Source organism: Centroberyx gerrardi, chromosome 6, assembly GCF_048128805.1.
Source record: "Centroberyx gerrardi isolate f3 chromosome 6, fCenGer3.hap1.cur.20231027, whole genome shotgun sequence".
Taxonomy (NCBI): domain Eukaryota; kingdom Metazoa; phylum Chordata; class Actinopteri; order Beryciformes; family Berycidae; genus Centroberyx; species Centroberyx gerrardi.
The window spans coordinates 14,369,151-14,396,222 of record NC_136002.1 but is presented as its reverse complement, the minus strand read 5'-3'; the positions used below and the strand labels follow the sequence as shown (position 1 = coordinate 14,396,222).

The 27,072-nt window shown below is 43.2% G+C and overlaps 2 protein-coding genes across 5 annotated transcripts in view; both read left to right on the top strand.

Moving 5' to 3' along the window:
- Positions 1-5,889, top strand: part of trip12 (thyroid hormone receptor interactor 12) — a 54,868-nt gene extending 48,979 nt beyond the window's left edge. For all 4 annotated transcript variants that reach the window (XM_078284301.1, XM_078284302.1, XM_078284299.1 and 1 more), the window contains 7 exons: positions 1,153-1,307; positions 1,833-1,997; positions 2,605-2,769; positions 2,926-3,039; positions 3,538-3,632; positions 4,044-4,147; positions 4,391-5,889. In XM_078284301.1, coding sequence (XP_078140427.1) covers positions 1,153-1,307; positions 1,833-1,997; positions 2,605-2,769; positions 2,926-3,039; positions 3,538-3,632; positions 4,044-4,147; positions 4,391-4,587 — 995 coding nt within the window. In that variant the 3' untranslated portion in view covers positions 4,588-5,889. The remainder of the gene's footprint in view (positions 1-1,152; positions 1,308-1,832; positions 1,998-2,604; positions 2,770-2,925; positions 3,040-3,537; positions 3,633-4,043; positions 4,148-4,390) is intronic.
- Positions 5,890-9,763: 3,874 nt separating this feature from the next.
- dner (delta/notch-like EGF repeat containing) overlaps positions 9,764-27,072 on the top strand; it is a 56,762-nt gene continuing 39,453 nt past the window's right edge. The window contains exon 1 of the mRNA XM_078284303.1: positions 9,764-10,090. Within this exon, the coding sequence (XP_078140429.1) occupies positions 9,764-10,090 (327 nt within the window). The remainder of the gene's footprint in view (positions 10,091-27,072) is intronic.

Here is a 27,072-nt window from a genome sequence, read left to right as displayed (position 1 = left end):
TGTTCCAGTTTGGTGGTAAATTAGTATAGTTTAGATTTATAACTACTGAGATAGAGGGTTTCATCTGCCTACTCTAGTTTTCTGCTTATTCATCTACCTAATAATTGTAGTCACTTTTTGCATACCAATGCTCAACACCTCATAATTGTAACTGGAAAGTAAACCATACAGTTTTTGAGGTAAACACATTTACTCGAAGATTTGTATTTTGAATGGAATCAAGAAAAGACACCAAAATAGAAATTGCTCATCAAAAAACTCCCCAGGGGAGCATGACCCTGTACCCCCTCGCTGGCTGCTACTTCTCTCTGGCTGGCTACTCCATTTGCTAGTGGAAAACACCGAGGTAGTTGAGATTTTGTGTCCTCATAGCATACTTGTGTACTTCTGCCAATCTCATCTGTCTGTGTTTGATAAGACCAACATTAAAGCAGCCACATTGGCATTCCGACCTATATACCATGTAAGACATGTTACAGTTGGCAACACTGATGAGCCCTATGGCTGGATACATAAACAAAAGTGTTTGTTTTGGTCTTGCTGGGGCAGTAATTGCATCCATCACAAGTATGGTTACCCGTGAGTTTGGGAAGCCAAGTGGGTTTTAAATGGCTAAGGAAAAGGCAGGAGCATCTGGGAAGACATCACATAGGGACAGGTCTCTACATATAAGTTCTTTTTAACTGTGTTCTTGATGTGCTGTGCTGGGTTGTTTGGGATGGAAAGTTTGGGATGTTTCTGATGACCAGGAACTCTTTTGAAGACTCGTCCATTCCAGATTTTGCCATATGCTTGGTCCAGAACACCAGACTTGCAGCCACTTTGAATCTTTGGTACATGTCCTCAGCTTGCTGTTCAAAATCACAATGACAAATCTTTGAAACTAATTTTCAGTACAGGCATAGTATTTTCGGCATGCTATAAGGTCTAGAAAGGTAATATCAAGAATTGGCATTTATTTAAAATCTTTAATTTCCCAGTCATTACATTTTTATCCTGTCTAAATGTGCTTGAGACGGCCTAATTGGTAAGAAATCTACTTAACCTCTTGAAGTGTGGGTTCGTTTTAATCTATTATCTTGGGAAGACCAAGTCTTTGCTTGTTTTTTCTACTGTATTAGTCTGACCTTATTGTTGTCTCTGCCCCAACAGGAAGCCAAGAGGGAACTAAGTACATGTTCAGCTCCAGGGGACTGTTTGCTGTTCCCTTCGGCAGGACAACCAAACCAGCACACATAGCCAAAATCAAAATGAAGTTCCGTTTCTTAGGAAAGCTGATGGCCAAAGCCATTATGGACTTCAGACTGGTAATGTCATCTTGGGTTTTTTTTATTTGGGTTTCAGTATCGGTGTGCCCTGAACTATCAACTATCAACTACCACAGCCCTCTAAGTTTTTGAAATGCACGAATGGTCAGATGCACATATTTTCATCTGGAAAGAGGCAAACCAGAAGCATTTCAAAGTGCTCCTCTGCCAGTGCAAAGCTAGTTTCATTTAGGCATCTTTCAGAGAGTAAGAGTCTTCAAGAATAACCCAGTCAGCTTAATGGTAGTCAAATACATTTTTAATATTTCAAAAAATGCAAAAAGTGCTTGATTTGTTTCATTATGCAAGAGATGTATCCATTTTTGCAGCTCAAGTAGTTTGCCCGAAGATTTTCATTCCAATATCTCACCTTTGATTTGTGGGGACATCTGATTATGTATATGTTACAACATTTTGGTTTAAAACTCCATAGACATGTTTATGGCCAGGTACAGGAAAATCTCCATTTTGAACTTTCATCATGTACCACACCCTCACTCCCTCTCCTCCCACTTCTTCCCCCAGCTGGACCTGCCCCTGGGGCTGCCATTTTACAAGTGGATGCTACGGCACGAGACGTCCATCAGCTCCCATGACCTGGTCAACATTGACCCTGGCGTGGCCAAGTCCATCCAGCACCTGGAGGACATTATCCGCCAGAAGAAGAGGCTGGAGCAGGACCGATCACAGGTAAAGGAACGGTCTCCTCAAACCAATCAGTTTACAAACTTCTTTAGTGCAAGCAATGTAAAACCCTTTCCCACAGTTTGTGAAATGGAAGTACTCCTGCGAGAGACAGTGGTGTGAGAATTATTAGTGGTAGTCCTAGTGTTAGCCCTTGACATATAAAAGCTTTCCCTGCCTATTAAACTCTTTGGCAGACTGTAAAGGAAATGCCAAAACTCCCAAGACTGCATTGTTTTCCTTGGAGTAGGCCTTTAAATGAGTTCAAGGAGCCACGCTTTGCAGCATATATTGTGTTCAAATAGTCTTAAGTTTGCTGCTAAATGCTTTTCTGAGTTTTAAACTTCCTTATCCCTCCGTCAAACTCAGCTAATTAATGCTACCACCTAAACCTTTCTAAACCCTAGGGAAAATCCTGCATTATCTGGATGTTCCAGACATCTTTCATGGTATTCTACACTAGTCGTTCTGTTTTAAGAGGTTGCTAATCTTGTTTTCTCCCCTTTCACAACATGGACGGTTTTAAGTGAGTTTTGTTATTTATATAACGCAATTTTGTTCATGCCCCTCTCTGTCTCTCTCTGTCTGTGTCTCTTATGTTTGTGTGCATCAGACGAGGGAGACACTGCAGCAGGCGCTGGAGAGCCTGAACATGAACGGCTGCTCAGTGGAGGACCTGGGTTTGGACTTCACCCTACCAGGGTTCCCCAACATTGAGCTGAAAAAGGGCGGCAAAGACGTCCCGGTCACGATCTACAACCTGGAGGAGTACCTCAGGGTATGTGATACACAAACTGTTTGTTGTCCTTGTGTCTCTCGTTCTGCTTCTCACTCAATTTCACTCCCATTTTAAGAAGTATGGGGTTTGCTTGGCCTGTTATTTTGGCTCTTAATGTTAATCATATTTGTTCCCCTTTGTTTTCTTTCTCTCTAGTTGGTGGTATACTGGACTCTAAATGAAGGAGTGTCCAGGCAGTTTGAGTCGTTCAGGGAAGGGTTTGAGTCAGTCTTCCCCCTGCATCACCTGCAATATTTCTATCCAGAGGAGGTGAGCACATAGTCCATTCTTGTGATTCTCATTAGAACCTTTAATATCCTCGATGAGTCGATTTGTTGTGCAGCATAAAAACTACAGTCAACAGTTAACTCTCATTTCAGCAATCATTCCATAAAAACATATTAGATATTAAATATGAAAGGTAGCATTGTACAATAGCAATTAAGTGCATTGTGTATTGGTTAGTGCATTAAAGAGGAGAGATTGTTTACATGGTCCCAGCTAACACTGCAGCCTGTTTAGCTCAGTGATGTTTAAAGGAAGGATTGAGTTCTGGGCGCTCATTGTTTTATTGTTAATCTGTGTGCGTGTTTGTCTGTTTTAGGCACAGTAGGGATGTGATAATTGTATTTATTTTACATGCAACTGCCATTCCTTTCTAATAGGAGATTGTTTGTTGGTAGTCAGTGCAGCACTAGCTGTGGTTTGTGTGTCCTTTTCTCCCTCTTTTGTCTTCCCTAATCACTCACATCTCCTCTCCCACTGTAGCTGGACCAGTTGCTGTGTGGCAGTAAATCAGAGACGTGGGACGTCAAAACGCTGATGGAGTGCTGTCGACCGGACCACGGCTACACACATGACAGGTGAGACTGTAAAACTGTGACACCATTGCCTCAAAATACCTGGTTTACATAAGCTTTAGACAGTTATTTAGCTTTTGCCTAAAGATCACTTAGTTGGCTCTGATAAGACAAGCTCCACTTGCTCCTGATTGTTTGTGATGCTGTGCGTTCCATGGTGCGTTTTGCCAGCCAGCTAACTGTATTATGTCGTCTCTCTGAGGTAGCCATTGCAGGTGAGAGCTGACAACAATTTGTTTCAAGTAGAGCCATTAAAATATGAGTTTAGACTACTACTGGTCAGACCCTACATGACACATTAAACAAGCTACAAACAAGCTAAACATTGTGATCATAAGTTTCGGTCTCAAGGCAAGATGTGTATATACATACACACACACGTGTTTGACATGCATGTTGTCCATCTCTCCTCAGCCGTGCGGTACGGTTCCTGTTTGAGGTGCTGAGCAGCTTCGATGCCGAGCAGCAGAGACTCTTCCTGCAGTTTGTCACAGGAAGCCCAAGACTGCCTGTCGGAGGTGAGTCACCTCACACACACACACACACACACTCTATTTCAGCATGAAAGGAGCTCAGATGGAAACATGGTGAAGTAGCTGTGCCAAAAGTTAGAGGTCACCTAGTATTTAAACGGTTGCTGAATTGGCTTAAACTTGCTCCAAGCACTGGTTTTTAAAATGACACAATATACAGTATATTATGTACAATGTGTGTCACAGTGAGCTTGATCCTCACCCTGATGTTGCCCTCTTCTCTCTCAGGTTTCCGGAGCCTGAATCCCCCTCTGACGATCGTGAGGAAGACATTTGAGTCGACGGAGAACCCGGACGACTTCCTCCCCTCAGTCATGACCTGCGTCAACTACCTGAAGCTGCCCGACTACTCCAGCATAGAGATCATGCGCGAGAAACTGTTGATTGCGGCCCGCGAGGGCCAGCAGTCATTCCACCTGTCCTGATCTCTCCACGTCTCACATTCAAATGCCTTCTACAGCGACTGATGAAATCATGACTTCCTTCCTAGTTTTTTTTGTAATCACATACATTAAGGCTATGTGTACAGCCTTCTTGTTAGAGAAAGCAGCTTGCAGAAAAATTAAAAGACTTCAGATATATATTTGCTGCCCCCGTCTCTCCGAAAAAAACAAAAACAAAAAATGGAAAGGCGTTACATGACTCACAGAACCTAAAAAATGGAAAAAAAAAATCTGAGAAAAACTTATATCAGTAGTTGAGTAATGTTAAAAAAGATGAAAAAACCTGGGTGACATTTTAAATTGCATTGCTGTGTGATATTTAAAAAAAAAAAAGGGATGTTTCCTCCCCAGAGTGGTGGAAAACGTCACTGGGTGGTGGGGAGGAAGGGGAGGGGGGTCCATCGAGCAAGCTAGGTTCACTTTAGCTCCAAAGATCATTTGTACAGACAAATTTGCAGACTTTGCTCATTCTACACATTTGATAGAATAGCTCTTTGTTCTCATGTCTTTTCCCCTCAGTTTGTCCGTTCGCATTTTGTTCTGTATTATATTGGCCCCAGTTTGTGTGTTGCATTTTGGTTCGGCTTTCCCCTCCTATGTGTGTCTTTGCTTAAAGTTGTGGAAACGAGAGTTGCAGTTGGTTGAATGCGGGTAGTGATGAGAGCATAGTATCTTTTCTTTTTCTTTTTTTCCTACCCAAGTTGAAATTGTGTTCTGGCCTACTTATTACAAAGAGCTTCAGCTCAAATGTTGAAGAGTTGTATCCAGTGTGTTCGACAACTGAATTTGTTTTGCTCTTACTTTGATAGAGTAGTGTCTCTCTGTTGGACCCTACAGGAGGTGCGGGGTTATCTCGATGCACCAGGCTCTGAGCAACCCTCAACACATAATGTAGCTGGGCACAAAATTTGGCTGGTCTCATTTTATCGTTTCATGGCCAGATAGGATTTCAAGTTCATTTATGGAATAAAGTTTATATGCAGTTTCACACCCTGTTTGAGGTGCGAATGTCTGCTTTACCTTTTTTTAATTTTCTATATTGTCTTTTTTTTTTTTTTTTTTTTTTTTCTTGCTGTAGTTGATTTTTTTTTTCTTTCATTTTTTTTTTGCACTGCTGGCTTGGAACAAACCGTGGTGTGCACCTGCAGTCTGTGGCCAGGGGAGGGCGCCACTGTATGCTCTCCTGGCCCAATCGTTCATGTGCTGGTTTCTAAGATCTGCAATAATTTACTGCATCAGGTTCATGTTTTTACCTGAACATAAATAAAGTAACTGTTTGACTCATCTTTGTTCAGTGTTAGCTTTATTTCTCCATCCTCCCATTGCTCTGTCACTCATGAATCCTTTACGGTAGGATCATCTCGGTGGATATAAGTAAAAACGGGATTAAGATGCATTTTATTTTGTACCATTTTCACAGTTGTACATATTGATTGAATGTGTTTCTAGTTTTGGATTGTAGAAGGGCAAGTCATCTCAAAGTAATTTGAAGCTGGTTATCCAGGTGTTAATCTCTAAAATCATTTGTCACAATAAAGCTTCACACTGTATGCTCTCCTCTTTAGGATTGCATTGTGGGTAAGGTGAAGTGAGTCGCCAAAGGGGGAAAGGTGATTCATCTGACTTCATCTGATGTTGCTGTTAAGATCACAGCAGGCCATGCCAAGGCTCTTGGCTTTTTATCGATTGCCAAGCAGGCTTACCCACCACTGTGTGCCCTCAATTTTATAAACGAGCAAAAGCTCAGCCGTGGATTTAGCATTGCATAAGAGATGTGTGGAAGTGTTGGCATAACTCATTCTATTATTTAACAGCCAATGATGCAAACCCATTTTCCCTGGGCCACTGTTTTTTTTAGAAAATAACTTTAAGCACTTCTAATGGCTTTTCCCTCTTACACAAGCAAAAAGACGGCTGCTTTTGGAAGACAAGAAGGAAGACACTTCACCGTTTCCTATCTTTATAAGGAGAAACACTACAGCTTTACTGCTCTTCATTTTCAGAGTATAGCCCTATCTAGCACACGCAGCAACAGGCCCCATGGCACTTCATGAGGCAGGAGCAAAGCGTCTGCAGTACCTGGGCTGTGTGAGATGGCTGAAGTGGTTTAAGGTGACAGATTTACTGTGCCGTGGGAGGATCCATTATGGAGATGGGAGAGTCGGGGCTGGAAAATATAAGACTGACGTGTCATTAACAGCCACAGGGTTTTATATTGATCATGCCAGGCGTGCCGTGACGACAACACCGGTCTCAAAGACGTTCACCTACTTACATAAATTGAGGTCATGAATCACACGCCAACCCTCGAGGTTCTTGTGAGGGAGTGACAGAAAGAGGGCGTTTTCAAGGACCTCTAAAACTTTTCTACTTCTACAAATTGACTGGAGTGTGGTTTGTGTTAGGTATGCAGTGCAATTCATTTTGCCAATTAGAGTTCACTTTAATTCATTCTCGGCCTTATCAATTCAGGAAATGTGATTAGTATTCAAACTGTGAACGTTTCTACAAATTAATCAATTGTGTTTAACATTCTTGCTCTGTCTCTTTGATACAGCACTGGTCTCTAATTGGTTTAAAATCAGTATATCAGTATATTCTGTGGCCAACTATTGCAGCATTTTCAACAAAGCAGCATTACATCAGATTAGGGACTTTGTGAGTTGTGCAAAACTTGAGAGTTAAGGTAAAATCCACCCTAAAACAGAATTCATAATTTGATCAATATTTGTGAACACATCTCTATTGCAAAGTTACAATACAGAAAAACATGATACAACAAAGTCCTCGTCTTGTTTTTAGCCTTCTTCATGTACACATAATGTAGACTGAACTGAATAATAATAAAGTAATAATTTGAGAAGAGCTGAGAGAGAATAAAACCTTAATGACCAGTGAATGTTGCCTTCTGACATCACTGTGACTAGTATTTGTATTTCATGGTCTGTTTTAGGAGCCAGGGGGAGTGAAGTTTGCCACATACTGCAATTTGACTGCAATTATACAGCAATTTGACATTCACCGAAAAGTGCTTTGAAGTAATGTTTAGTATACTTTTCTGTGATTTATGACGTGACACTTGCAGCATAGTCTTGATCAGGCTCTGATCTGGCTCTCCATGCAGGTAAAAACAAACTAAGGATTACTTTATACTCTTCGACACAGATCTGGTGTCAGGGGTTGAAATGCAGGACACTTGAATTGGGCTCCAAATATAATTATGAGTCATGGAGAAGTAATGTTTTTGGGTCCAAAATCTAAATCCTCCTAAATCTTTGCCTGTGGGATTACTTAACAGCAAACCTGACTGTGCAATCCAGTAGCCAGACGGGTTAGCACAGCTTAAAACTCAAGTGTTTTACCTTAATCTGTGTATTATTTCAGCAAGTAAAAGATTTTGCAAAGGACTTCAAAGTTTCCATAGAACAGTGAAAACCATGAAACAGCAGTAACTCAATAAGTGACTGTAATCTCTGGTGACATATAGCAGCACTGTCTGGAAGCACCCTGGATGATTTTCTGGAGATATTAAATCGGTAAATTTCCTGTTAACTCTCCTGTGAGGCGACGCTCATTCGATTGTAAAAGTAAAAACAAATGATCCTCTCAATCTTCCCGCACACTGGCAGTACAGCAGCTCAGGAAAGTGTTGCTTGATGAGCTCACAGATTAGTTTTGGCTCCTTGGATTCTGGCTTCAGAGGAGAGTCGTTCTCGTTCGCAAATATCGACCTAACAAGGATCATAGGTGAATTATTTTAGGTGGATTTCCCATTAAAGCTAAGTGAAAGTCGGAGAAGTGCATTTGCAGACAAGGCGATCAACAGTTATTCATTTGGACAGGTAGTTGGATCTGTGTGAAAGGTGAAAACAGGGGTTCTCCCACTTTTTCAGCCAGCAACCCAAAAAATGTAGCCTCTTGCCCTTAGATTCATGCTCATTAAAACTAATGGCTTTTACTTTTGAGATTTAGGAGTCCTGACAGGCCAGGAAAGCAGCACTGCTCTTGCTTCAGTATGTGCGCCTCATCAGCAGCACACACACAACCTACTTAGAGTCCTAAGGCATTGTTCAAGAAAATATGCATTCTTTTGTTTTGCGTTTAGTGGAATAATCCACTTTTGATCACTCAGAGCCAATTAATCAGTCGCAACCAGGCAGTACCCTAATGAATGAAAGTGGATGATCTTTGACCTTTCTGGCAGATTTGTCATTTTGTCTGCTCTATGCACAAACTCACATCATCCATCCATACACAGCGGTTGTGGGAATGAATCTTTTTTGTTGTTGTTGTTGTTGTTGTTGACATTTGAACCACCTTCACCTCCCTCACCCTCCTCTTGCTGGGCTCCATCAGCAGGATGCGGCTGTGGAGCGAGCCGGGCCGCCGGAGCACGTCTCCCCCTGTGGTAAAGCCGCCTGTTATCACTGGAAAGCAGCTAATCTTCAAGGCAAAGCTGATGAGGATTTTCTCCTCCCTCCCCTCACCCCCACCCCTCTCTTCCCTGACTGCAGCCGCCTGCTCCCTCCCTCCCTCCCTCCCTCCCTCCCTCCCTCCTGCCTCCTTGGAAGCCCAGCTCCAAGGAGAGGTTATGGATGATGAGACTCTAAATGAGGACCGCGCACAGCTCCTCCGTCACTCTGTGCGGCGTGTGTGTGTGTGTGTGTGTGTGTGTGTGTGTGTGAGAGAGAGAGAGAGAGAGAGAGGTGGGGGGGGGGTGTTGGAGTGTGTGTGTCGTCACCTGTCGTCACTATGACTCGGAGACAGCGAGTGAGCCAGAGCCAGCCCTCCACCCCCCTCCCCTTCCCCTTCTCCGCTCTCCTCCCGCATCCCTCAGCCTCCACACCATCAGCCAGCCTGCTCTCTCTCTCTCTCTCTCTCTCTCTCTCTCTCTCTTTCTCTCTCAGTCTCCCTGCGCACAGCCACGGCTCAGTATCCTAACTCCCTGCCTCCCTCTCTCTCTCTCACTCACACACACACACAGTCTGTCTGCACACCTCTCAGTGGCCGCCGAGCCTCAGCCAGCACCAACAGCAGCTTCCTGAGCTGTGAGCAAGATCAGAGAAGAGGAGAGGCAAGACCGAGAGAAGCAAAAGAGAAAAAACAAAAGCACAGAAAGGAAGAAAAGAGAGAGGAACCCAGAGGGATCAGGATCAGGATGAGGATGGGGATGTACGGCGTGCCGGCGTCTCCCCGCTGTCCCACGCAGACCATGCAGCAGCGCTTCACCTCCCTCCCGCTTCTCCTCCTCCTCCTCCTGAGCAGCGGGATCGGGGCCGTCCCGTCTCCGTTCCAGCTGGCCCCGGACACCCCGGCCCCGGCGGAGCCCACCCCGACCCGCGCCGCGCCTCGTCCCGACCCCTGCGAAGGGCGCCCCTGCCTCAACGGGGGCTTCTGCCTGGCCCTCCCCTCCACCGGCAGGCCGGAGGAGAGCTGGGAGTACAGCTGCACGTGCGCCCGCGGCTTCACCGGACGCAACTGTGAGGTGCGAACATGTCTTTTTTATTCTGATCAACCTGCTGGAACGTAGGGTTAATACTAAGCAGTCTGTATGGGCTTTCTACTGAAGATATTGGGGATGTAGTGGAGGGTAAACCCACGTAAAGTCAGTTTACACACCAGTTTACACACCAGTTTTTATTTGCAGAATAGACTTTCCCACCTTTTTCAGGCTGACATGACTCTTAAAGATGTCAGTTCATAGTATAGATCATACAAGTAGTACAGTGCCAAACTGATTTAAGTTATAGGAGGATACGGTCTTGAAAAAAGCATATATTAATGTATAATTATGTTAATATTACATGTTTTATAATGGTGGTTGTTTGCCTTATGATGATCACTGACTGTCAGTTACAGTTTTCCCCCCTTTTTATTTACCATTACATCACTGGAATACATGGACAATGACTTTGTGTGTGTGTGTGTGTGTGTGACAGTATTCCTCAGCTGTGGGTTGAGAAGATCACACGCTTCAAACTTCACCTATGCGCAACACATACAGGGCTGAGAAGTAGTAGATGTCCCAAGATCAGGCTTTTATTGCTCACCAGTCTTACTATACTGTGGTTTCGGATGAATGCGCTGAAGGTGTTACATTGTTGTGCGGCTGTGTGTGTGTGTGTGTGTGTGTGTGTGTGTGTGTGTGTGTGTTGTGATTTTATTCCTCGGGCTTCATCAGACGCAACTACGAAATGCGGAGAAGGCTATTATACTATGTTGCTTTTGGTCTGTATGTTCATCACATTATAAAACGATACAGAGAAAAAAGAGCAGAACTTGCATACTTATTCTATTTTGGTGTAGTATTCATTATTCATTATTTCTTTATTTTTGTTGTTTTTCTTTTGAACATGCACACCTCCATATTAATTCAGAGGCAACCTCTAACATAACTGTCCTTGGGATCCACTATCAGCACCAGCATTCAGACTTATTTCTCACAATACTGATAATTGCAGACTGGTGAAATTTCTTCTTGAATGAAATAGCAGTACCTGAATACAACTCATCACCGTCCAGTAAGCTTTCTGCTGAAACCACCGAGGCTTTGACTTGGAGGATGTGCGCAGTAAACATGGATTGTGTGTGTGCAGAATGTGTGTGTTGATGTGAATGTGCGTGTCTGATTGTGTGTAAGATTGCATTCTTCCTTTCTGCTGTTTGCAGATGTTTTTTTTTAATGGGAGCATGTGCTGTTATTGAGACACGGAGAGGAGTGCTGCGTTGCTGTGGCAACAGGAGCGAGGAGCGGCAGCACCGAGGAGCAAGTGAAAACTGTGGATGTGTGTGTGTGCCTCTGGGTGTGTGTGTGTGTGTGTGTGTGTGTGTGTGCATGTACTGTATGTTTGTGTGTGTGTGTGTGTGTGTGTGTGTGTGTGTGCATGTACTGTATGTTTGTGTGTGTGTGTGTGTGTGTGTGCATGTACTGTATGTTTGTGTGTGTGTGTGTGTGTGTGTGTGTTTAGCCTTATGGATGTGTCCTTTTTTCCTCTAACATCCGAACCGGGCTTCTACCTCGGTGCTCACCCAAAATAGCACAAGGTTACATTAGATTCTGTGTAATGGCTTATGTATGTGTATGCTCTTATTTCTGTGTGTGTGTGTGTGTGTGTGTGTGTGTGTGTGTGTGTGTGTGTGTGTGTGTGTAAGCACAGGTATAGAAGAAACCATTCACTATATGGGATATTGATCAGTAGACCAAAGGACCGGTCTCCGCACTACTCTCATTGATCGGACCAATGACTGTACTCTGGAGAGTTTTCTCCATGAATAAAATAACACTGTATGTTGTGTGGAAGGGTTCCACAACCTCATTGTCTCATGGTCTTACAGTCATACATGGACATCTCAGTACAGCTAACTCCTTACTCCTACCTCTCTTAATGCCTATTAGCATTACAAAGTCATTGCAAGGCATTACAAAGTATCAGTTCTTACCATATTATACATCCTGTTGACAGCAGAGATAGCCAAATATGTCAAATCCAACACAGCTATCATCATGGCAGGCTAAAACAAAATTACAAAATAGATGATGATTTAAGAGCAATGTTGCAAGACAGAAATGGGTTTTTACACCACTGTGTTTTTCCCACTTAGTCTCGCTCCTTCTGGATTCCCAGCAGAGTCCCAGGCAACAAACATGGTTATGTTTGTCATTAAAACATTGGACTCTGCCATACAATATGACCCCTCATTGTGCTTTATTGCTTCATTTGTATTACATGTCGCTGGATTGTAGCTGATTTCCATCAGTGAGAAATGGATTTGATTGCCTGTTTTCAAGTAGGGACAAGGGTGACGTCTTATGGAGATACAGCATCACACTGTTTTACATGTCCCTAATACTGAGCTACACAGTAGCTGCACACCTTTGTGCTTTCAACTGTTATTATGTTTCTGCATATTCAAGGAAGCCTAAAAGGCTTAGATCAGACCTTTCTTTTTCTCTCAATTAATGTTTCTCTTCATTTTGATTTAGCAGTTTACTGATTTCCTCATAAATCACAAAATCACAGCTCATTTTGTATAGCATAAAATAAATTTGGGCTTACATGAAATGAACAGTGCAGCGCATGGCTGTGTGATAGGGGTGATCTTCTGTATTTGCGGGCTGTAGCGAGCAGCCAGGCCGCTGACTCCGCTGACGACAGCGAGGGCGAATGTGTCCGCTGCAGCGTCACCGGGCTTCAGAGGGAGACAGCAAGGTGACCGGGAGAACTTTAGAGCGCACCGCCAACAGGTGGCAGCCATATCCCCCTCATGCACTTGTGCATTTGTATGTGTGTGTGTGTGAGCGTGAATGTATGCCTGCTTAGGTCTTACATCTGTGTATGGATTCATGTATATATGAGAGTACAGAGGTGTGTGTGCAGCCTATTGTGCAGGCCAGGCAGGATAGAGAGAGAGCTCACAGCGCAGCAGGAGCAGGAGGAGGAGTGGGACACTTAATGGAGCATTTAGCCAGGGACCCTATCACTGTCTCCTTGGCTGTCCTGGTTTCATCTCTCAGAATAGAAAGCAGGGGCAGCTGCAGTTTGTTACCGCAGCAGCAGCAGCAGCAGCAGCAGCAGCAGCAGCAGCAGCAGCAGCAGCCTGCTCCTCTCAGCTCTGCTCCACACGGACAACAGAGGACAATGTTGTCACAGAGCCACAACTGGGCTTGGACAGCTCATGCACATGGGCTAATTTTCTGTGATCTTTTTCATGGTAAGGGGATACAAAACGCCACCGCTTGACCATCAGTACCCCCCTGCCGCTGTGATATCCCGCGTGACAATAACATCCTCTCCAGCTTTATCCCTTCTTATGCGCAAGAGCACACGTCCGGCACAGCCAGCCTATGAGAGCGAGCCTTTGGGGAATAATTGATTTTCGCCTCGCTCCCCTCTCACTGGTTATTTCTCCATGGAAACTGGAGCAGCAGTCAATAGAGATTTGGTAAATGACCTGTTTGGTTGGGCACAGTAGCTGGTTTGCATCCCTATCCTCCGCATGCGTCACAACACAGATGGTCCAGGGACAGAGAGGCAGAAGAGAGAGAGAAGGGGGGGGGAGAAAAAAAACACAGACAGGGGGGGGAAAGAAGGAGGAGAAATGAATTGGGGGAGAAAAAGAGAGAGGGGAATTAAAGAGAGAGAGAGAAAGAGCTGCGGGATGGGCGAGAGAGGGGGCTGGAGAGAATGATGGAATCAGACAAACTATTGATTTCTCTTTTACGAGAATAAAGTCCTAAGTCTTTTGCTTTGCCAAGGAGAACTCAAAGGAGAAATTGGAGCTTAGAGGAGAAACGCGGTTGTAAACGAGTGTCAGAGTCATGTACTCGCCCTCCTCTCTCTCTTTCACTCCCTATTCGTTTTTCCCCTGAAATTCTCTCCCAGGTTTAGAGGAGGAGTGATGGAGGAATCAAAGCAGCCGTATGTAAACCACAGCACCAGGGACCTGGAAGCCCACTCTAGTTTTTTTTAAACTTTTTAGAACCTATAGCTTTTAGATTGGTCTGCACCTCTCTGGATCGCAGCCTGTAAGCTCTCCTGTTGGAATTTACCGCTGTTGGTCTTTGCTGTGAGTTATTACCTTCTCGGCTTCTAGCTTATTCATTATTGAAAGGCCTGTTGTGTGCCCTGATGGATTTGGTGACTTGCTCTGCAACACAATAGAGCTGCGAGTCTGGGAGTGTATACAACAGCCATCCCTCAAGAATGAAGCCCAGGGAGCTCTTATTGGATTTTTTCAGCCTTTCTTGCCGTACGAGAGAGGAGAATAATAGCAGAATTTGCAGGCTTCACTTAAGCTCGCGGCCTCTGCGTGATTTCCTTGTTACGCTGAATGTGTTTTGTGCTCTGTTTTCACTCGGAGATGGGATGGAGGAGTGAAGGTGGTGGAGGAAGTTATGTCTCTGAGGTGGAGCCGGATGCAGTAATTGAGCTGTTTCAGGCGGCAGATGGTTCCGCCTCATCATAACTGGTTAGCGGGCAGCGTGTCGGAGCTTTGATGGGACGGGGCTTTCTGAAGATGTGTTTTTTTTTAGATCTCACCTTGGAGGCTTCTGCTCAGCACCCCCCCCCAACCCCCACCCACAGGCTTTCTGCCTTAAACCTCCGCCACTTGCGCTGCACTGTTTGAGAAGAGCGACAGTTTACAGTCATGTGTTTTCTTCCTCTAGCGCTTCTTTATCAGGCCTCTTACTGTGACTTTTTAATGTTTCCTTTCTCTGCCATCTGTGACTCTGTGTGAGAATATCGCCTAAATGGCTTAAAATATAAATGTGAGATGAAACTGCGGCTCGTCACCTGTAGAATGAGTTTCTCTCTGATACTCTCTCTTGGAAAGGTCTGTGCACTGGAGAATATCTATCTTAAATTATTTAGTCTAATATTGAGTCGTAAAATCTTCTTTTCCTTTAAAAAGGTAATTCCACTTGTTTCCAATGCAGTTTCACCTGTTGTATAAATGTTGCTGTTGAAACAAGACGCATCACTCCAGTAATATTAAGGACATTTTCACTTGATTCAAGGAAATTCTTGAAATGAGTTGGTTTGCATTGGAAACAAGTCAAATTATCTGTTATTTCCACAAGACTCAATACCAGACTAAAGATGTTAGTCAGGTGTGGAAGTTGCTTTTCACATCGGAGGTCAGCTCCCTTTCAATCCAATCAGGCACATCAAAATGACAGAACATCCACGCTTGATTATTTCCAGTTCAATTGGATGTGACAACCTTCTCATGCTGAAAGTTTTTCAGTATTTGCATTTTGAAGAAAATCCACTTCCTGAAAGGACTCAAGTGAAATTAAATTGAGCCCAATTGTGAGGCTGTTTGAATCCTAATTGTGAGAAAGAGGAGTTTGTGTGTGTGTGTGTGTGTGTGTGTGTGTGTGTGTGTGTGTGTGTGTGTGCGTGCGTGCGTGTGGCGGTCAACACTTGTCTCCTAGGGCCACTCACTCTGCCGCTACAGATACAGCCGCAGCCGCAGCCGCATCCAATTAGGCTGAGCTCAAAGCTCATCACCAGCCTTTGGTCTCACAGGCGCTTTGATATCCCCGGCTTGTTAGTCAGTGGGGAGATAGAAGCCACAAGGAATATGGTAATATATAAATATATATATCAATGCAGTCTCTTATCCTCTCGCTGCACAGGGACCTCTTCTTATTACACTGTTTGCTGAAGCAGTTCTGCTGAGAGACTCGGCCAGTGAATAGTGACGTTCCTTCCCAAGATCCTCCATATGGCCGGCTGGCTTTCCCAAAAAGCATTTTTAGCTCTTGATATTCTTTGCCATACCGGCTTTAAAGCAGAATGGAATAACGATAATATCAGTGCTGAAATACCTGCGAGTCACATTCATTTATATCCTGTATTTATGTTGTTGTAGCGCCGATTAGAGTAGTAGGTCCTGTTTCTGAATCCCAGTCAGGCTGAGCTCTCGGGCGGTTTAGTGTTTAAAATCCCTGCTTGTGTGGATTAAATCCTGCCTTCCCTCCTGCGTCTCTCTCGCTCCGCAACCCTGTCATCATTCCAGCTGTTTAAATGAGGGAGAAAATACTTGAGAGTCAGCTAATTACAAACAGTCTAATTAGGAGGAAAAAAATCGGGCTTCAGGTGGGCCAGAGATACTCACTCTCCTTCTGCTAGTTTCCTGCCTCACTGCATCATTCCACTGGTAGAAGCTTTTGACCAGGTGGAGACGTGGACTCATGGACAGTAGAGGCTCATTTGAAAGCATAGACGGGAACCAAATGGATAACAGAGTTGGGGTCAATTCATGAATTAACTCATCAATTCCAATTCAACTGAGGAACTGGAATTTGAAAAAAACCTACAGGAAACAGAATTGGAATTGAATTGGAATTTCAGGAAGTTGAATTTAATTCAATGAAATTCTGTGAAATTGCATGTTTTTGTTTTTTCGTACCTCATATCTGGGGACCTTTCAGGTGGTATTTGACGCATAACAGTAATCGTAATACATACATTATGACTGAATGCATTTGATTTGTTTAACTGTCTTATACTTGATTCATAGTGTTTGATTTATAATGTTTAGCAAGTCAAGACAAACTCTCTTAGAAGTGGAATTTCATGGAATTTCATGGAATTTCATGGAATTTCATGGAATTTATTTCTGTTTCCTGTCATTCCATTTCTAGTAAAATCCCATTTCCTTAGAGCTGGGTGATATTCCAACTCCAATTCCAATTGCAGGAGCTGAATTGGAATCTACCATGCATTCTCAATTCAATTCATGAATGGCCCCAAACCTGATGGATAAAGTTTATTACAACACTGTGAAACACAAAGCATCTGATCTTTGTTGTTAGACATAACTGTCAAACAGTATGCAGAAGGATGCCTCTCATATTATTCCTGCGAGAGATGATTAGTAAATAGAGGCGATGGTGGGAGAGGGAGTCTCTGTTTAGCTGCTGCTGTAGTTAGAATACAGTACAGGAAAAGGAGAATATGCAGGGCCAGTGTCAGAAGTTGGGAGGGTTAAGCTTAGACTTAGACTAAATCTTAGAGAAATACTTTTAGATGTGGACTTTGCTTAACCACCAAACCAGGAATAGGTTTTGCGGTTCAGAATTAAGAAGAATCAAACAGGCTTTTTTGTGTGAACTAAGAGCCGAACCGCTCTCCTCTGCAGCCTGTCAGGATATCACAAAATGTCTGCTGCCACTTGCTCTTGGAGAAAATAGAGGAGCATGGGTCGCTCCAGACAGTCTGGGACGATCTGTAACTGCTTATTCTCTCTTATCTCTTCCAACCTCCTTTTTTAATGTTTTTCCTTAAACTGTCTTCTATTTCTCAATATATAGTAACTCAAATATTTTTCTGAAGATCATTTCAAGATTTATTTTCTACTGTACCTCCTGTTATTACATACGCATTGTTTGGATTTAGCCTTGCAATACTGATATTGAAAAAAAACAACATTTTGGCAATATTCTTCACGGCACAGAGGGAAACAGATAATGATCTTAAAGTAAACTGTTCCAGTTCTCACAGTCACCTCAGAGAACAGATGGTAAACATGGCGTCTGATTGCCGTTTTATGCAACTGTAGCATCGTTTGCAAAACACAAGAGATTCTTATGTAAGACGGGTACAGATGGATCGATGAAAGGGGGGAACGCTACTTTGGTAAGAGGCTGCCCATTACCCTGCCGGTAGCTTTGATACAGCCAGTGACCATCAGCAAAAAAGAGCCCCCTTTGAGCATTTATCACTACGCTATCACTCCTATTCATGTTGATGTCCTTAGATGTCACGATGCGGACCATATTGCCTTTGAACAGGAGGACTTGTGGCCAATCACTTTGCTCATTTCCATATCACACATCACCTGGCCTTTTGATCTGTGAGAAGTGCGTGGTGTACGGAGAGTGTGTGTGTGGGGGAAGGGGGGGGCTGGGTAAGTGAAGCCTTATGCATATGGATGGAAGAGGAGACGGTCTACCAGGAGCTCAGCACCGCTCATCAGGCTCTGCTGCGGCGAACATGGACAGCTAAACATCAAGTCCTTATGCTCGACACACACTGATCATCTTCTGGTCATATGGGTCCACTGTCAAATAATGGATCCTGGTTTACATTCATTTATTTGATCAGACTCTGTTGCTCAAGTCTTGCCAGTGCCAGCTATAAAATGTTTGCACTTAGGGTTCTATAAAAGTATCCGTTAAATCATAAATGTCATTATGTTATATCAGGTCGGGTCACACTGTATCACAACACTCTTATAGTTAGATACCATGAAATGAGAAATGGTTTTTGGAGTTGGTAAGTCATGTAGAGCAGTGGTTCTCAATGTGGGGTCCGGGGACCACCAGGGGCCCTTGAGGGGGTTCCAGGGGGTCCTCAGCAAGTTGATGATAACTCAATTAGAGAATGTAGAAGAATGACTATTTTGGTCATAGCTTCACTGTTATCTCTCTACCTACAATACAGATAGTCTTGGAATTCTGGACAAAATCATATCTAACAATAAAAATATTGTCAGATTTGGGTCTGAGAGACAAAATCTCATCAAATGGGGGTCTGTGGCTCTAATGTGGACTAAATTAGGGGTTTGATTTGAAAAAGGTTGACAATCACTGTATCTAACCATAAGGAAGTCCAAGAGATAACACAGGACAAAAATTATGCCCATGAGAAATTTGCTTCCAAAACAGCCCTGAGGCCAGGCTTTAGAGTATCATACTGAATCCTCACTCCAGGTCTAACAGTTGGATTAACATCACTTACTAAACTCAAGGTGCTTCACAGGAGCCTCACAGTCAAGGCAATGTGTACACAAAGCTGTATACAAAGTGTATACAAAATCTGTCATATTTCATCTCTGCTTCTTTGTTTTTTTACTCTCACTTCCTTAAATACTGTGTAATCAGTTGCTGCTGTTGAGCATTTCTCTCGCATTCTCCGCTCGCATAACTCCAGCCCATATTGTCTTTTTTTTTAATTTTTTTTTTTATCACAGCCACTCATCATGAACTGAACTCTCATCCCTGTTTCATTGGCTCTTTAATTTTCCCTTAGTCTGCTTTTGAAACTTGCCTCTGTCCTGGATACAAAAAAGCCATTACATTTCTCCCATTGGTTTAGTTTAGGTGTTTTTTTATTGCTGTCTGTCTGCCCTGGTTGCTATTTATATCCTTAATGGAGCAGTGCTTTGCGTCACCATACACGGCATAATGTAAAAAAAGGCCATTGCAACTCTTACTCAGCAGTAATTCACCCCTATAATAACCCTTCCCTCTGACACCATCATTGCACTGTCTCCTCTAATGATTAATCTTGTTGTTGTTGCTGTCAACATAATGGCTGTATGTGACAGTGGGGAGGTTTGTGTGTGTGTGTGTGTGTGTTTGCTTATGTGTGCTGTGTATGTGTGTGTGTGTGTGTGTGTGTGTTGGTGCACACTCCTGTATTCTGTGTGTGTTTGCGTGTGCATGTGTGCTTCTACAGGTTTATGATCTTTACTGTCTCCTGTGTGTGCATGAGTGTGTGTGAGCGCACACTCCTTATGTATTCTATGTGTGTGTGTGTGTGTGTGTGTGTGTGTGCTAGTTTGCATAGGCATGTATGCTTGTGCATGTTTAAGTGTGTGCGCATATACTGGACATCCGTGTGTGTGTGTGTGTGCATAGACGACGGACTGAAATAGACGCGGACTGATAGCGCCACTAGTGTGTGTGTGTGTCATCCTCTGCTCCGTTGCCCTTCACTCTTCCAGAAGAGACTGTGTCTTAGCAACAGATGCAGAACCTACTCCTGCTGTCTCCTTCTGAGACACTTAGTCATCACAGACACACACACACACACAACACACACAAACACACAAACACACACACAAGTGCACGACTTGTCAGTTAACGTGATCTGACAGTATGTTATTTAATGAAGCCAACTGGGAGACAAGCCAGCATGCTGTGGTGTGCGTATCGGACTATGTCCCGAACATCTTCTCTTAGCCGGAGACAATAAATGCCAGCTTAATCCAAAAAAATCCCTGCAGGACCAATAGAGCACCTCCGACAGAGAGAGGAGCGAGGCGGAGGCACCAGCCTTGGGCGTTAGACACAGAGATTAGCTCGTATTAACAGCTGGGTCTGTCTGTGTGTTGATAGGAGAAAGACTGTGGAAAATTTGGCTGTCTGTTGGGGATTGTGCTGGAAATGTATTCATCAAAAAGTAAATACTCGGGCTAAAAAAAGGCAGACTTTCAGCTAAAATTGCGTTTCGTTGAAAGCGATTTTAATTGGAGTGGGAGGAGGGCTTTGGGACACCGTGGCCTGTGGGGATCCTGGTAGAGATGTACTCATCAAACAAAATGTTCAAATTAAACAACTTAAATATAGTTATTATCATTCATAGTTACTAACTTATTAACTTACATGAACTTATAGTTATTGTATAACATATTTATATAAGTTGCTTTGAAAAATTCTGCTTCAGTTACAAATATATTTGACATAAGTCTAGAAGTCTGGAAAAGCAGTTGACTTTTCAAGCCTGTTAAAATTATTGTGAAAATTGAGTTTTTCCCCTCCACACATGGAGAGTGGACAGTCCAGTCACCTTTGGCAAGTTGTATTTCTTCACACAGACAGTTGGAAAGCAGAGAGGGAGACAGAGGAGAGAAAGTTCAGGCTGGATTCGATCCTGAGCTCTAGGTGGGGGATTTCTTTTCCAGCTATCTGGTCACAGACAGTATAGAGAGTGTAGTTGTAACAGTATGCTGTAGTCTGGGTTCAGGCCAGTCATGAATAGAACTGAGAATGCATGGTAAATTCCAATTCAAATCCTGACGTTGGAATTGGAACTGCACCGAGCTCTAAGGAAACAGAATTGGAATGACAGAATTGAATTCCCTTAAATTCCACTTCTAAGAGAGTCTGTCTTGATTTGCTAAACATTATAAATCAAACGCTATGAATCAGAGACAGTTCAGCAAATCAAACACATTCAATCATAATGTATTGCAATTACATGTTATGTATCAAATACCACCAATGTGACCACCAAATTGGTCTGTACAAAATCTATATATTATTTCTATAACACTGCATTTTGAGTGTCATGTTATAGGCATCATATGTCTTGTAATAACTTACAATATGTAACTGCAACCATATGTAAGTCCAACACTAAAACCGAAGGCTCCTCAGAGGTTCTTTGTGTTTTAAAGTGTGTTTTACAGAGCCATTTGAACCCCAGTGGTTCTTCACTGGCTTACTTAAACAACCGAGTGGTCCTTCAGTGATTTGCCAGTGGCTCTGTGAGTCATGAGTGGTTCTATACAAATGGATCTATATAAGAGCAACACGTGTTTCTGCTGTGATTTGGAGCCGGAGAACCGCTGTTTGGTAACTCTTGAGCGGCGCTCTGTGCTGGAGAGCCTGAGAGGGAGTCAGTCAGTGAAGCGGGGGAGAGACGGCCGCTGGTCTCTGTGGGGAGCAATCGATCCTGTCTGGAGCTGGACCGCCTGCTGCGCCGGAAGCTGCTTCACCCACCTGCAGCACAGCTTGGCTCTGATCACATCAAACCTCATTGATCAGCAATCAAACGCTGTTTTGTCGGTGGGTGTTTTACACATTTAACAGAGTGCACTGGGTTTTTTTTTCGAACTCATATTTTAAGTATTTCACAAACTTACTGAAACTTTTTAACTAATAGTCAATAACTGACTACTGAAGACAAATACTGAACACATTTAATCGAGTGGAGTGAAGCATTTTTCTCTCATATTCAACAGATCTAACCAAGTGTACTGAAGCTGTTTTAACTTATATTCATCACATTTAATCAAGTGTCGGGAAAGGAATCAGGAAAGTAGACTAAGAACATCAGCAACAGGAGTCAAAACATTTTTGGGCAAATGTAGGACATCTTTTGTCTTGTGCAGTGTTATTTTTCCATTTGCAGCTCTGTCTTTCTTTAGTATGGAGACAATAAGTAACTAAATACTTGGGAAAGCAGAAGCAGGAATGATTTAAAGGAGGATGGAAGAGCACAACTGACATGCATTTCTTTTATTGTATGGACAAATCGAGAGAAACCCATGATTTACCTCTTTCCCCTTTTAAACTTAAAACAACAGACCACTGTGCAGAAACAAACCCACTGAATCATGTTTGGTATTTGTCCCCTCAGATCATCCTTCTTGTCATCCACCTCTCTCTATCTCTCACGTCCTGCTAGCGCGCTTCGTGGGCGGTGTTGCAAACCACAGTCAGATGGTCCGGGCAGCTCAAACAGAGAGAGAAGCTGCTTCTTTCGCTGTCATGGCTTCTGAAAACATTTTTTCCCTCCTCTTCGGGGACAAAGCAAGTGGGAGGAGAGCGATGATGATACATGTCCAGTGTCACCCTCCTACCACGAGGCCCAGTTTTCACTGCGCTGCCCCCATTCCTCTTCTCTGATTTCCATGGCGACAAAGCGATTACGAGCGCAGCCACAGGATCAACAGGTGGAGAGGACATAACACCAAACAGAAAATGTCAGCGCGATTTCCTGTGTGTGTTTTTGAGTGTTTTTTTTTTTTTTTTTTTTACAAGTCCCACATTAAGCAAAACACTCAAACACACATCACTTTCACGGGCAAGTTGCTCTCCAAACGATTAAGAGGTCGAGGGTCTTGAATAGAACGTACAGTATCTTACCATGTGGTTAGGTAGGAGGTGCTCTCCACTTGAATTATTTTCCATGTGGCTTCTCTGTATGATTTTGTTCTCTTGGGAATTACTCCTGCGCAGAATAACTGCCCCGCTATGACCGGATCCACTCAGAGGCAGGGAAATTGAATGGTAATAATTTACTGACAGCGGGAACAGAGCGTTCCAATTCCAATGTTTCAGTGACTTCTAACTGCCTGTGGTCGCTGGGCCGGCTCTTGGGTCTTTTGCAGCCGAGGGCTTAATTTGAAAATCTGCTACATATCCAGTTATAATCGGCGACCTGAAAATCACTGCTCAGTATTTAAAAAAAACCCATGTGATTTCCTTTAAAAAGATGTGAGCATATAGGTCTTAAGACATCTCATAGCTGTAATAATATGCCAGAAATGTTTTTTTCTTTCATGCTAGCAGCGACCGTTTAATCATGTCAACAGTAGGTGTCACTTTTTTCATATGGCGGATATCTTGTTTTGCAAGAACCTTCTGTGTATGTAGGTCAGAGCGAACAGCTAGGCTCATAGATCACCACACAGAATGACATCCATCTCTCCCAGCTGTGGCCTGAGAGAGAGAGAGAGAGAGAGAGAGAGAGAGAGAGAGAGAGGAGGGAGAGAGAGAGGAGAGAGAGGGAGGGAGAGAGAGAGAGAGAGAGAGCGAGTGAGAGAGAAGAGAGGGAGAGAGGGAGGGAGAGAGAGAGAGAGAGAGAGAGAGAGAGAAATTGCATGAATCTACTGGATGACACCATTTTTCTATTCACCTTTTGGACACACTAACAAGCTCGCATGCACACACACACACACACACACGCACACACACACACACACACACATACACACAGTGCCTCTGAAGCTGCTACACAAAATCTGCTGTAATTTATGTTAACTCATTTCCCTGCCTCTCAGTAAGTTGGATCACAGTAGGTAGCAACTTTTTATTCAGCCCGTAATGATGAAACAGTGTGTCATAGGGAGAGACGACTTAAAACAGTAAGAGGGCAGCCATCCAAATTATTAAGCCTTTTCTATTCCATAGAAGATCCTGCCTCTCATTTATTGGCTTGGAGAGGACAAAGACAGAGCAAGTCAAATACAAGTCGACCCATTGCTGTTGTCGCTGCGACTTCCCTGCGCTGTGACGTATGCATGATGCACATCCATACACACACACACACACACACACATCCACATCTGCTGTCTGTTCTGCTGTCACAACAAATCTGCCCCAAACTCTGATTTCAATTAATTTTTCAAGCTCTGAGTAAGTCAGATCACAGTGCGCAGTCACTCTTATGCAGCATGAAGAGACGCAGCACTAGTCATGTTTCATGCTGAGGAAACACGACTGCTGGTGCTCCACCTTTAGTCATGATTTGACTCACATACACACACAGGCAAGCTCTCACACACACGCACACAGATACACACACTCATTAACCATGACTGGCTCATTTTGTGGTATACCAACCTAGTGGCACTTCGCTCTCTCTCTCGTCAACCTAAAGCCGAACTGTTTTCGACTCACAGTAAGGAAATCATCGCCCTTCCTTCCTCTCCTCTTTTGATGGAGCTGTTGAAGGTTTCATCATTTGTCATGAAGCCCACACACGGTAAGACAGCACCTTGTCATCGAACATTATCATTAAAGCATTAAATTATAGGGCATGATTGTACAAGATCATCCCTTTGAAGACAATGAGCCTCTAATGTTAACGCAGCCTGACCCTGTATAGCTACACATGGAGACAATGCAAGCTAAGATAAAGAGTTTTTAGATCATTGGCCCAAACCAAGCTATAATTTTGTGTTCCTGTTAGCTTGTTCATATGTTTAAAATATTGACTCGTGCATACTGATGAGCACTAATGGTAAAATATCAAGAATTAGTCAAGCTAGCGAGACCAAAAATGCTTCCAGTGTCTGTTAATGGCTGTTAGCAATTCATTGCCAATGCCAAATTCTTCATAGTGCAGGTTGTAGATGTCCTGTATTGCTCTTAGGTGTCAGTTCAAGGAGTAAGAATAGTCTAAATACAGATGAAAGTATTACACCACACACTGAAAAGGGTCAACCAAAGTTTTCATTGTGTGTTGCCAAATTCTTCATGTTTTATAGTCGGCTGTTGATAGACCAACAATAAATCAGAATTGATGTTCAGATGCAATATGCAACTTTTCGCCCCAAACTTGTCGCTCATCTTGATGAGCTGTCTAACTCTGTTGGATAATTTAGCACCGCTGGCTTTTTTGTAGCAGTTTGCTATGTAGAAAATGCAGAAAACTGACTAGCATCCTACCTGTCTGGCAGTACAGACCTACCTTCCAGCTCTGCTTCAGTTCTCAGCCGGAGTGGAAAAGCAAAGCCGATGTTCACCTTGAGCAGGCCTTGTCTGCTGCACGCCTGGCTCTAACCTTATTTTCGTTGCTTTCCGCCATTGTTGTTGTTGCTATGACCTTACAGCACTGTGGCTGCTTGCCTCACCTACCACCAACACATACCACACACACACACACACACACACACACACACACGCACACACACACACAAATGCCCTGAACATCATTGAAAAGCCAATTTCAGCCAAATGGGGGGATTTAGGCATGAACACAGGGTCAGACACAGATTGATAATGTATAATATATCATCAATATTTATTACAATTTTAATGTGAAAAAAAGTTGCATATGGCAGATTGAATATGCAATAACAATCTAAAAACGCCATTTATCTGCCAGTGCATCTGTTGGTGAGTTACAAGAGTACCCAGCTGCTGGAAAATTCACCCAGATCCCAAGAGCCCCTCATCCATTTTGGTTACTGTCTCATAGAATAAGAAGACAGACACCGCTGTCCCGATCCCTCAAGAAGAGAGGCCCGAGTCCCCTGTAGCTCCAGCTCTACTTGGATGGGTATAAATATAGAGCCTTGCTTTCACCTCGCTGCAACACCTCCTCTCTTAAATCATTCTCCACTCACTTAGTATTCACCCTACTCCTGTCTCCCTCCCTCCTCCGCCTCCTCCTTCTACTCCTGGTCTCTCATTTTCTTGCATCAATCTTATTCTCTGCTCTCTCTCTCTCTCTCTCTCTCTCTCTCTCTCTCTCTCTCTCTCTCTCTCTCTCTCCTCAGCATCTGCCAAAGTTAAGAGGTAATTGTCTTTTGAGGGATGATGTTGGGCAATCATGCCTAGTAATTTAATATGATTTGTTTGATGACAGGGACCCTTACGGAGCAAAGTAAGTGTTCTCTTGCTGTGTGTTGGATTTTGAGTGACAGATCTTATGAAAAAAGGTGAATCTCTACCAAAACACTGGAACAAAAAGGGATGATGTATGAGTGGTTAAGAGGAAAAGAGAGGATTTAACAAAGAATGATGGAATAAACACACAGGTACTTGTGGGTTACAGCTAACTCGTTAACAATACTGTTCTCTGTTTATTAGCATTACAATTGTTTTTGTTATTATCTGTTTGTAGTGTGCTGCCAGTGGATCCAAATATGTAAAAATGATATGCCAGACAAATGCAATATAGTTTAGATGTGGTAAAATACATTGTTTGGATGGAAATTTAAGAGCATGGAATGAGGTTTTACCTCATTAGCATGTTCCTCTTATGTTTTTGCTGCTCATCCCTGCTTCCCCATTTACATCTGTTTATGCAGCAAGACGGTGTGAAATGTATCAGGATGATAGAGCATGTTTGTATGGGTCCAAATTTGAAAGAAGTGTTGCCCTTTGAAGCCATTGGGCCAGGAAGTGATGGGGAAGTTGGAGAGAGGGAGGGATGGCAGACGCTTTGATGTGCAGAAATAGATAACATTAAAGGCTAGCGTGCTTTCTGGCCACTCAGAGCCTGGATGGCTGTCCTGTGTTACTGGATGATACAACAACTTGGATGAATATAAAGCAGATAGCTGCAGTTTGAGGAGTTTTCATCCCAAAATGAGATAACCATTTCAAAAATAGCCAGTTACTATGTGTTTGAGGATAGAACCATGTGTGTTTCAATGAATTTCAAGTAGCAAAATTTAAAAATAAATGAATATATAGCATTTTTGGAATGAGCCCCTTTATTTGTTCATATTTAACAAAGATGATAGTAGAGAAGTAAAGCATTGTTCTTTCACAGTTTTAGCAGTTCTGTTGTTCATTAGGGGATGACCTGTATTTAATAATTATTACCAACAAGGAGAATACCATACCCTCTTATCTCTCTCAAACAGCCCCTTGTTGTTGGGGAGATGGCCTGAACACTTCATACTGAGCATGCAGATAAAGACGCTTCA